Source organism: Lonchura striata, chromosome 1A (genome assembly GCF_050655825.1).
Source record: "Lonchura striata isolate lonStrDom1 chromosome 1A, ASM5065582v1, whole genome shotgun sequence".
In the NCBI taxonomy this organism is placed as follows: Eukaryota; Metazoa; Chordata; class Aves; order Passeriformes; family Estrildidae; genus Lonchura; species Lonchura striata.
This window is the reverse complement of record NC_140741.1, coordinates 39,624,302-39,636,763: the sequence shown is the minus strand read 5'-3', so window position 1 is coordinate 39,636,763 and position 12,462 is coordinate 39,624,302. Positions and strand designations below refer to the sequence as shown.

The 12,462-nt window shown below is 36.0% G+C and overlaps 1 protein-coding gene across 1 annotated transcript in view; it reads right to left on the bottom strand.

Moving 5' to 3' along the window:
• SAMTOR (S-adenosylmethionine sensor upstream of mTORC1) overlaps positions 1-12,462 on the bottom strand; it is a 30,984-nt gene that overhangs the window by 4,546 nt on the left and 13,976 nt on the right. The window contains exons 3-4 of the mRNA XM_021545248.3: positions 5,460-5,633; positions 2,008-2,122 (exon numbers count right to left, since the gene is read on the bottom strand). Coding sequence (XP_021400923.3) covers positions 2,008-2,122; positions 5,460-5,633 — 289 coding nt within the window. The remainder of the gene's footprint in view (positions 1-2,007; positions 2,123-5,459; positions 5,634-12,462) is intronic.

The window sequence follows — 12,462 nt, the reverse complement described above, 5'->3', positions numbered from 1 at the left end:
TAGCTTTAAAAGAGGAATTTATTTAGAAGGTTATGGTGCTGACACAGCTCAAAGAAGAGTCATCTTCAGTACATTGGGTCTCATTAATTCTACTTTGGATGTAGGACTAAGCTTATTCTAGCAGATCTGTTTGACTGCTCAAACTGTACTCCCTGTCCCTCCAAGAACACTTGCTACCCAGGCTTCAAGGTGCCCTGAACAAGCCAAAGCATCCAAGAGAATCAAAGATGTTGAGCCTGAGACAGGCCTCAGAATAAGCAAGTGTGTAACCACATATAAATTACCACTGGAAGCTCCTACCATGAAGCTATAGTACTAAATGTGTCAGACAACCAGAAATCAATTATCTTGTTGTTGTTCCCTTCTACTGGGAGAGAATCTAAAGAACTGGTTAGTACATAGAAATTGCTTGTGTTCCTCCATTAAATCCACAGAAGTTACTTTTTCAGGACTTTTCCCAGTATAGGTTTTGGTCATTGTACATTTAAATTGATTTTCATGAGAAGAAATGTAGCTTTCTTAGGAAAGCAGAAAAACAGATTAGTAGATAGAAGAATATTAACTAGGCATACTCAAAAATTAATGTTTAGGTTCAACTCATGTAGTGTTAGGTAACTAGGCTGCCTTTATAGTCACTGGAGAATAAGACAATACACAGTGACCCAATTCACCTCACCATTAAAGAACAGCAGATATTTAGGTTTGACTATTTTTAATAGATCTTCACTGACTGTAATTAGAACTTAGAACCTGAGATGTAGACACTGAGGATCTATGTATCATAGCTAGAAATTCACTTGCCATGTATTACCATTTTAAATGCCACAGGCTGCCATTCCAGTGGCATTTGTCTTTTTTACCTCCTGTGTCATGCCCAACAGCCCTGCAGAGTCTTACAGCTTCTAAAGTCATGGAAAGGAATCATGACACCTGTGTTTCAAATTAGGCAAGAAAAAATCTACTCAAAGTTTGTGTTTTAGATAGAACAACAATTAAATTCCTTTTGAAAGCAATTTATCAGACTCAAATTTTTAAAGAATCTTTCAGTATCTCTCAGCATATATGCAAAAATACAAATGAGGTGTCAATGGACTAAACTTGGTAACAACAACAAACTACCAGGCATTTAGCATGTAAATCACGCTGCAGCAAATAAAAGAACATTACTTTCCAGTTAACTCTATTACTTCACCTGTACACTTCTTTTCACCTCTCCACTTCTAAAGAAGGTTACCTTAGGCCACAGATTTAAACAGAACCTGATTTTTAACTGTAAGTAGTCAAGGTGTGTATAATCAAATGCTTTTCTGTTTTCTGTCAGAAATGTATTTGTGTATTTTTTAAAATTTTTATTCCTTTATCCTTTTGTGTGGTTGATAAATGCAATTAGTGCTGACAGAAGTTGGGTCAAGAGCAAAAGAAAGAAGATATAATTACAGCAGAATTAAGGCATTTAAGAACCTCACTGCCTAGAGAAAATGAAGGAATTTACCCCATATATGCTGATAAATTTGTCCTCTGGATTTTGGAAGCTCAAAAATATTTCTAGCAATAAACAGAAATGCTCCCTTATAGTGCACTTCTGAATACTAAATCTCCCCAGAAAAACTCACCAAGTACAGCCACTTATCATTTCCTTCTGTCACTGAATGCAGCTTCTGAGAGGCTCTCACCTAAGCATAAGCCTACTTAATCATTACTTACACCTTTTAAGATGCAAGGGTTCATCTGCAATACCCTTAAAAAGATGGCTACTAAAATTTTCAAAATTTTCAAGATTAATAATGCCATTATAAAGGCATGACTCTGGGAAAAAATTGTATTTTTAAAAGAAAACACCACTAAGACTTTAGAGCCTGTTCATGGGAAAGTATGTAGTGTTTAGTTCCTACTAAACCAGATATTTAAAAAGCATGTAAGTATTAAACATTTTCTTTTACAGTTATTTTGAGGCATTCCACAAATCTGAGGATCAAGTTTATATTAAATACAGCAAATATTACATACCTCAACCGCTGGAACAATGTCTATGCCAACTGTCAGAAATTCTTCAAACTTCAGAAATGGATTAAAGCAGCTACCAACATCAAGTAATCTGATCTTTCCCAAGGAGTGAAGGAACCTAAGAAGTAGCAAAAATTAAGTTTTATCAAATGTAACTATGAAAGCTATATTCTGAGTTACAATTTCAGGTAACTAATGCAAAAGATTCTCACAGAACACCACGGTAGTGACTAATAGAAGTGAATCCCTCACTTCAATTCCTGACGTACCTAAAGAACCAAGATCCATCAATAAAAGCAGGTGGCCCTTAAGAAGAGTTTTGTTCAGAGCAGGTGTAATAACTATTCACTTCTGCACTTGTAGTAACTAAATAAAATGGCAAATTGTGTGTCTCCTAAACAGGTTTTCATATAATTTTGTGTTTCTCACTTAACTTTTTTGTAGTATTTACTAATTTTGAAGTCACATTAGATGCTAGAGTTAATATTTCCTGAGTTGATAAGGGAAACAAAGAACAACTACATAAATTGCATCATTTACAGGGCTGCAATCTAAAAAAATTCCATGATGATTTGTAACATCTTAGAATATCCAAAATCCATTAAAAGAGGCAAACAAAGTTTCACAGGGACTTCGCAGAGATGAGAACGCTAATAACCTTCCAGAGATAAAATGTTTGCTTCAAGTTTCTGTAGCCAAAACCAATCGGCATCTCCAAAATGTAACTTGTCATGTTTCTGGGAAAGGCTCAGCCCTGGAGAGAAAGGTACTTTGCAAAAGACTTCTAGAAACAGAGGTGCAGGAGTAAAACCAAGCTATGGCTGTACTCATAGAAACAACAAAGCAGAAAGAAAAAAAAGCCTCTATGCAGCAGTAAGAGATCCAGGCTCTCTAAGCCCCTTCTAGACTTCTGGTAACCTACCAGAGGAAGGATGTTGGAAAAGGAAGAGAAAGTGTCTTGTTGCATTTTGAAAAATAATGGCAAGTTTAAGCATTTTGCTTCTACATGGAACAGAGGATACCCAGGCCATGCTTCTCTCAAAACACCACAGTGCAGCAATTACCTTTAAGTTAAAGCTGCAAACATTACCAAGCTACCCTGTAAGCCAATCAGTATTGAGTGAGTTTTCAGAATGAAGATTAAAGCAACAATTTTTCCAGACTTGGAACAGGAATTTGGATACTGTATAGGCAGATCCTAGTAGCCATAAATCACAAACATGGACTGAAGTCAAATCAGAGATCTTTTCCCGCATAAGGGTAATCTGAGTTCTCAGACCAGTGTATCTCCTTGTCTAGCAAATGGAGACACTAATGGCAGGTCTTTCCTCACTCAAACACAAAAATGTACGCCTGTATGAATGCTTACATTCTATATGAGAGTCTAATATGGTAACAACAAATCAATGGACACATGGGACCACAGGAAACATAAGAGGAAACAGGATGCTACAGTACAGAGAAAACTTTCAATAAAAAAGACAGAGCCTCTAGAGATCGAAACATGTTCCCTTTAAAATGTTAAATAAAATACTTGTACAGATTAAAATTAAGCAGCAAATCCCAGAAGCCTCTAATTTCCAGGACAGCCACTTCACCTGTGGTACAGTGAAAAAATCACTATGATGTATTCTCAATAAGCTACCTTATTCATATATATTTATATATTACTTGAGTGAGGATTATATGTGGGATGAACAGAATTATTGTCTTTACACCTACTAGAGTAAAACAAAGAGTCACAGGCTTAGTCATACTGATAGACAAACCCACACTCTCTTAGTGTTACACGACCAGAATGGAGTGACAGTCTTTAAACACTGTGTAGGTTCCTCCATATCCCTTGTACCAAGTTTGAGACTTCACTACTAGATCAGTGTAGACATGAAAAAGCATTTCAGGAGGGATCTCTGATTTCTGTAATACACAATCCATTTTCTTTCTGATAAACTGTAATTTCTTCTGTAAGGCATCAAGAAAAAAATGAATTTTGATTTCTCTTGGCAGTAACTTAGACCAGTTATGCCTTGTTCAAGGTCTGTACGGCTACTAAGAATTTACTATTGTTTGTAGCTTACTCAGGTAAATATTATAAAACTTGCCTTTGCCACGTATGTCTTATAAGGTGTGCATATTTTTAAAGTTTTGAGAATGAAAATAAAAATCATCAGCACTCACTATACTAACAAATGCTTATAAATAATTTATAAAAAATCTCTATTAACTTCTTTCTGTACACATTAGAACAAAAGGGAAGGCTACAAACAAATGGTAGCAAGAAGGCAGGTAAAGTTAGCCCTGCAACAGCCACTATTAACTGTAGAAAGCATGAAGACAGAAATCAAAGAGAGACCAAAGAGATGTAAAGAGAGAAACAGTGCTTTGTCCTAACAATGCCTCCCACTGGTAGGCAGCTTTAAAGTGAATATGATCATCAATTGATTTAAAGAAACATGAGAGACACAAAAGACAGGAGCTCCGAAGGACAGACACACCTACGAGTAACAACAGTAACACGTCATTCTTTCCCTAACTCATATTACACCTAGCTTCAAGTAAGTGCTGATCACAGCAGACATGCTACAATAAAGGAAAAAAACCTCTTTACACAACAGAAAAAAACACTACTACAGGAAGTTCTAAGAACTAATCTATAAAGAATATGAAACAAGTCATAAATATAACTTTCATAGATTCTATGCTCATGCATTCGTTATTTCATTATACTTGCAAAATATTAATTTTTTCCAACACACACAGAATAGTCACAAACAAGCCATGCTATTTAGGAAAAAAAAAATGGAGGGTGGGACTTGAGAAATAATAAAGTTAGTCTTGGATACCAAAAATAAAATTCTTGCTTGAGTGAAGGTCATAAACAAAATTAAAACTGTTGTTTGGAAAATATCTCAAGGATACTATAAGTTCTGCAGAGCCAGTCATCAGAAAACTAGCACATTAAAAGTTATGGGTTGTAATTCCAAATTGCTTTTGAAGTATGTAATTGGAATCAAGAGTTTCTCTGCAATTATTTATGAAGAGAAAGTTTTAAGTACCCTGATATTTACATTTGGCACTAAGTACTTAAATAAGCAATTGACTTTTCAACAGTGCTGAACAGCCATTAGATTCTAACTTAATTAACATGTCACTTATTTCACCCCAAGGTTTAATATAAATTGCATTGCACACCAATGACATACTAAAGTGAAATTGCTCTAGCACTAAAATGAAGATGACTAAGTTGTCATTCTCAAGCAATTTTTTCATGGCATTCCCCAAAATATACTACAACATAAATAGCTCTTGAAATGTATATATTCACATGAAAATTCCCTTTCTTAACTAATAAAAATACATCAGACTGATCTAACATGTTATGGGGAAAAAAATGTCAGGGTAAGTTTTAACACTCAAAAAAGGGGAAAAAAAAAGTCAAAATAAGTAAAACTTACTCTTCTGTCACAGCTTCATGATTTGTTAAGCCAAAGTTTGGCAAAGGATCTTCAATCTTGGGAGTCTGAGGAACATTTAAAGCCGGAGTGGTTTTAGAAGCAAGAAGTGCTCTTTTTTCATCTTTCTCAAGTGCTTTTCTTTTTCCACCATTCTGAAAATATTCTCGGCACACACTGAAAAGACAAAAAGAAAAATTCCCCAGGAAAACTGAATGCTCTTGTTACTCATTATTACAGCTTAGATACATACCACAGGGTTAAGTGACACAACTGCTGTCAGCTTTTAAACAAATCTGGGTTTTATTTCAACTTTGGTAAATGAGCTTTAAAAAAGATGTGATACACCCAACAACACAAAATTGAGTGGTGGGTTGCTGGGGTTTTTTTCTGCCTCCAAATTATGCCATAAATCATAGCTGAATAAACAGATTTAAAATATTTTTATCTGATAGACTTTTAGAGTAAGACAGCAGAAGTCTTATCAGAACATCACCAGAAGGTAAACTTCAGCTCAGTTCTGCACATAGTGCAAAGAGTTAGCAACTGGCTCCCTGTCGACACAAGGTTTTGAACTGTGTGTCTTGCTGGCACATAAACTAGGGGAAAAGAAACCTAATCCAGATTTATGCACAAACTGTGAAATTAAAAAGCTGGATTCACCCTGCACAATTCAGTTTAATTAAATTTGCCATTCAAGTATTTGCATGGAAATTTCAACAGAAATAATACTTGTTTGAATAATGTTTTCTGAACAACTCATTTTTATGATGTCTTCTTGAAATTCACTCCATTTTTCTCTAAAAAAACTGCAGAGGTTTGAAGGAACATTCTACAAAAAATAAATTCAAGTGTAGTTTAAGAATATTTTATACTAAGCAGGAACAACATAATGACACGTCACATCACAGATTTAAGGATGGACATGGTGGTATAATGGTGCCTTTAAAACAAAATAGTGTCAAAGGCTTGGAATACACAGGGCTTATCTGAAGTTTGGTGATATTTTAGGAATCAAATATACTCAGTCTCTTCATCACATAAGATGTGAAGGACAACAAAAAAAATGTCATTGGAATGGCATTGAGTTTCCTTGATGGAAACATACACAAACAGGTACAGACAGAAGTAATTTCACCCCAACATTGGAAAGAAAGAAGCACCTTGAGTCAGAAATATGCAAACACAGAATAGGTCAGATTAGAAGGGACCCCAGAGGGTCATCTGATCCAAACTCCCTGCTCATGGACATGAGAGAATTCTCAACCTTGGAAGAATGTTTTCTTTTTTTTCCCTCAACTATTCATGTTATCAACCTTTTAATTCCCTAGAAGCTGGTATGCTACCCAGCTGAACACTTAATAAGCACAGGAGAACCACCTATTTGTAAAGTGTGAATTCCTCTTGTCACTGAGAAGCCATTTCTTCCTCATTCTTGGTATTGATGCAAATGGAGTCTTTCTTCCATCTTTTTACCCCTATCATGTCAACTGAGGTCTCATAATTCTATATTCTTCATAATAGACCCTTCTCATTTGTGCATAAGACACTATCAAAGTCAAGCACAAAGAGAAGCATCTCCTACTTCATTTTCCCTGGTGCACAACTGGTGAGTGCCACAAGTAAGGCCGAGAAATGGATACAATTTTTCGCATACAGACCCCAGGCTCTGCATACTGGTGCAGTACCACAAAAAATCCCCAGCCAAATCCACCAATCCAAACAAAAACCTTAGATCACACTACACTTCATAGCCACTGTGGGTTATATTCCCTTTACACTTTTCTGACATCACAGTCATTCTAGCATGATTGCTACATGTTGTCCTTTTTGCTCCTGAACACTCAGACAATTTGTCTATGTACTCCCCCTGTAGAAGTGATCCTCACACTTCCTGAGGGGAAACAGCAAGCACATGGGCACTCACTGCACTGGCAGTTAGCAGAAATAATGCCCTCTGTAGTTTACCCCATGGTAACTTGCTGATGTAGCCAGATGTTTAACTTCACAGCCATTAAAGCAATCACTGACCACTCTGGTTTTGAGTCTGCAGTTATATAAAGACTCCACATTTAACAACTGTCTCAAGTAAGAAACAGAGTATCTCAATTATCTACAAAGTGAAAATTAAGGAATCTATTTTGTAATTCTAAAAACTGACAATTAAACATGCAGTCTCTGATGACATAATATTAGCTCTACAATTAACATACCTGCTTGTAAAGAATTGTGCAATGTAAATGCTATCTGATCTGACACTTGCTAGAGTTCACACAAACTGCAAAATAAGTATTTCAGGTCTAAACTGAAATACTGTTTCCAATTTCCTAGACGAGAGACAGATTAGGTTTCTGGGTGAAGTGTGCAGTTAATGTCTTTGTTTTAAAAAAGAAATAAAAAAATAAAATCTTTGTATTTCTTCAGTGAAACATATTTTCCATATTTCAAATCTTAAACAGTAAATAACCTGTTCCAGTTGAATCCCCTGTTCTGTCTGGCAGTTGGGTTGGACAATAATAAAATAAAGGAAGTCTCAGAAAAAGCTAATATGAATACATATGATTTTGTTAATACTCTACAGCAATAAAAGAGAAGGATTGTATTCAAAAAGAAAGACTAAATCCATGAACTTCTATAGAATATAAAATGAAAAAAAATGAGGGGGACATTGCCAAGAAACACTGTACAAAATTAAAAAAACATAACAGAATCATTAATAAATTCTTCTGCTCAAGCAGTAATGAACAACTAAAAGCAATCTGGTGTGGTCAACTTTTATCACAGCAAAAAGCAGTTTCTGACAGCTGTAATCAATGCTTGAGGATTTCAAGCACCCAGTTTTATTGACTCTTTCCTTCTGCTTTATAATGAGGAAAAGGTGAGCTTGACTCATGTTCCTTAGAATTTTTACTAACCAAAACCTAATACTGAAAATGGCTTTAGGGAGGGTACAGAGAAATAGCAATCTTCCTTTCACAGCTGAAGGAATATCTGGATTTCTCATCATGATTTCTGCTGCAAAACATATCTCCCTTCCTGCCACACACTGAGAAACAAGTTTATAAATGCCCACTCTCAGAGCTGCTACCCTGAAAAAAATAAAATTGCAAATTCTTCTACAGGTTTAACCCATCCACCTCCCAACCTCCAAAGTGAAGGGAGGGAGAAGTATCAACTGCCCTTGAACACACCAATCATACCTAAAAGAGCAGCCAGGTTTCCCTTGGACTAAAAATATTTAGTGATTGTCATGTGTGCCCAGCTTCAAGTTAAGAAAATTGTGTTTATCATGGGTGAGAACAGCAGGTTTCTCAATGCAAACTATCATAATTTTTTATAGCATCATTTTATTTTTGTTTTAAGCTTCAAGTTCAGAAACTTATATACAATACAATTTTCCACTTCGATATTTGGTCTCAGTTCTAGGGGTTTGAGAAATTTTCCTTTTGAGAAATGCGACTAGATCTGTAATCAATCATATGTTTTTCTTGGGCTGTGGCTGCCCCAGGCCAGTTTCTGGAAGCAGTATCTTTTATTGCCAGAGGATTCAAAGAACTTGAAAATAGTCAGCAGTTATGATGTGATCATTGCTTTAATTAGCTCTAGTGTTCAACAAACAAATGATGTTTTTGTCAGAACAAAGTAGTCATAGAATCATAGATTAGCCTCAATTGGAAGGGATCCATCAGGGTCACTGAAGTCCAACTCCTGGATCTACAGAGAACAGCTCCAAGAGTCACACACCATGTACACAAAAGTATTGTTCAAACACTTCTTGAACCCTGTCAGGCTTAGTGCTGTGACCACTTTCCTGAGGAGTCTGTTCCAATGCCCAGCCAGGCGCAGAATCTGGCACTTGTCTTTGTTAAAATTCATTCAGTTGGTGATTGCCCAGACCTCTAATTTGTTGAGGTTTCTCTGGAGAGCCTGTCTGCCTTCAAGGGAGTTAACCGCTCCTCACAATTTAGTATCATCAGTAAACAATGTGTTTAACAGCAAAAAGTTAAGACTTTCATATAAATGTAAACACTGAACATTGTCCTTTCCCATTTTAAATGGTTCCCCTCCTGCTGTTTCTGCCACCTTCCTCAGTTCCATTCTCCTTGCAGTGAATTGCTCGACTAATTGCATTCACCAAAAAAACCTGTAAAGCAGTGTTGAAGGGATTTGCAAACACTCATTCATTCAATCTTCCAATTAAAGAGGATCAGCTTTCCACTTGTAGCAGAGATCTGTTATTCTCAAAGATCCTCTAATAGATGACTTAGCTTTCTCTTCTTTTGACTAGACAGCTCCAGTTTCTAGAAAAGAACACCAAGGCTTTTGTGGAAAAAACAAAAGGATTTTGATAATTTCTTTACCTTTCTTGGAGTTGAGCTGCTATTTGTTATTTTTTATATGCAGTGGCTAAGGTGATGTTTTAACTAAGAGCAATGCTAAATAAAGTCAGAGTATTACTTTACATATCTTGTGGACAATCTCCTTAACACACTTAAGTATGATATTTGCCTCTACTACAAAAGCATCCCATGACCACTTCAAATTCAGTTTATGGCCTGCTTCAGAATCCAAACAATTTTTTGAAAGACTGACACAATCAATTATTCCCTGGCCTTTATTTGAAGAGCTGATATTTAATACAGTATATAATTTCTAGTACAGTTTATAACTGCAATAATTTAAATTCTGCTCTCAGAGTCACAGTGCCTCTCTCTTTGGTCTCATTTCCAAATTTAATAAATACACTTTACTCTAGCAGACTGCTAATAAAAGTATTAATTAGTTATGGATACAGAGATACACTCTGACAGAATCCTTCTCAGTAAATCACATTTTTAAGATAAGTGTCTCACATCTATTCCCTGCAAATGTTTCCAAGCAGTTCTGTACTCACCTGTCATTAATTTAATCAGAACTGTATTTCTTTACTCATTAAACAGTCAAAAGACTTTTTAAACAAATCCAGGTCTAGATAGTATTTTGTCATGATGATTAGAAGATAGTATTTTTTGCTCTTTAAAAAAACCAGTCAAGTCAACACAAGTGTTAACACTGAGACAAAAGCATCGAAAAGAAGCAAACCTGCTGGTCTGGCTTATTCTGTTCTAACTAGAACCAGAACAAGCTGGCATTCATTGTGCGTGCAAAGGTTCACCAGTTTATCTATGCCAGCAAAAATTAAAGAGTTACAACAATTATTCAGGTTAAACACTATCTTAACCTGTTTTGTTTAAGTTTTGTGTTGTAGTATAAATGAAAGAGAAACAGAAGTGTTAATCTGCAAATAGCACTTGCTACTTGCATTCAATTTTCTAAATGTATATAAAGGAAAGAAGAAGCAGTTGAGTGTTGCTCAGGCTTTTTACACCAGCACTCAGGGCATAATAAACCTGGATCTGAAAGTGGATAGTTTCAATCCCTCCTCCACCATCCCTCTCCCCACATAATAGTTCTGTAATGCTTTCCTGAAACAATAAATTAATTGGCCCTATACAATTCAGCATATGGCCACCAGCACAGTCTAGCAGGTACTGCTTTCCATCTATTACAGTTTCTAGAGTCTGGATATATGTCTTTAAATCAACACTAATGAAGAAGTAAAACAGTAAGTTTTATGTCATCTGGTTTAAAAGTTGATGTCAGATTTTTTCCCATGTCTTCAACAAAAAGGCTTTTGAAAGAAAAACAAAATTGATATTCTTAATCCAGAGAAGTACGCATAGCGTCTCTAGTGATTATTCTATGCTGATTTATTTTATAAGTTCCAAGGAGAATACAAGGAAAATGAAGAAAAGAACAAGAACCCACAAAGTCTTTTGCACCTTTTTTTTTTTTCTTTTAAGTAATGGAAAAAATACTTCTCAATTTCAGATCACTGAAAAGATCATCCTTCAGACTAAAACAAAACTCAGTCTTTTCTTTCTTCAGGAGGCATACACTGGTGGTTCCAATCTATTTTCAGCACTCCACTCACAAATTAAAATTCATCTAATATGAAACAGCTACCTTCCTGTTGTCATGGTAACATAGTAATAAGCAGTGTGCAAAAGCTTTCACACAAGTCCCATGCAAAGCTCTATTGCATGCAATTCTGCACCCAGGCACAAGGCGGAGTAACAACAATGGGACCTGCCACCTATCTGGCACACCTCTTGGCCCTGTGAGAAGGGACAAAAAATTGCAGAACACACAGTCAATCTGATATGTTCTGGTATTTAGCAATCCAGACCTCGGTATAACCTGACAAGTGAAAAGTACTCTCTCTTTTTCTCCTAATGTAAAACCTCCTGATCCCTTGACTTTGTAAACTGAAAAGCTTTGTGCTTTATCTGAAGCTTTATACGAAGACAGAGCATTTTAGTGTCTCTTAGTGGGTGGATTCTCTTCCTAATATGAGCTCAGGCTGCAAAGCCCAAACTAGACATTTACTTCAATGTTTACTTTGAAAATTATTTATAACAGAAACCAAGTGGGAGCACAAAACCTATATTCAAGTAATCACTGTCCACAACATTATCCTGTCCTACATGATAACAGACAAACTTGCCACAAGCTACTTAGCTGAAATAAAAGTAAGAACACGCAGCTCTATTTAAAAGGTTTCACATATTAGCAGACAATCAAATGGTAAGAAAATATCAAGCAATGTTCCATGTAATCTGCCCTGGGTCCAGTACAACTATTTTTTTCACAGATAACCTGAACTGTGGAATAGCCAGTTTCAGTTCCTTATAAGTGATCTGAGAATGATGCCAAACCAGAGCAGGGTGGGAGGAAGACGTTGCAAGAAATCACAGTATTAGAATTCAATATGATTCAAGGGAGTCCAATGTAGTAAAGAGAAATATAAGTATCAGCATTTCCACAGAAGTAATGAATAGCACAAATAAAAGTAAACAATTAGGAACTCAGGAAGCCTGTAACACAGAAATAGGCAGCAGGGGGTCAAAGGAGCAAAAGTCAGTGTTGTGCCAATTACCGAAAAAAACCACAAGCACACGAACAA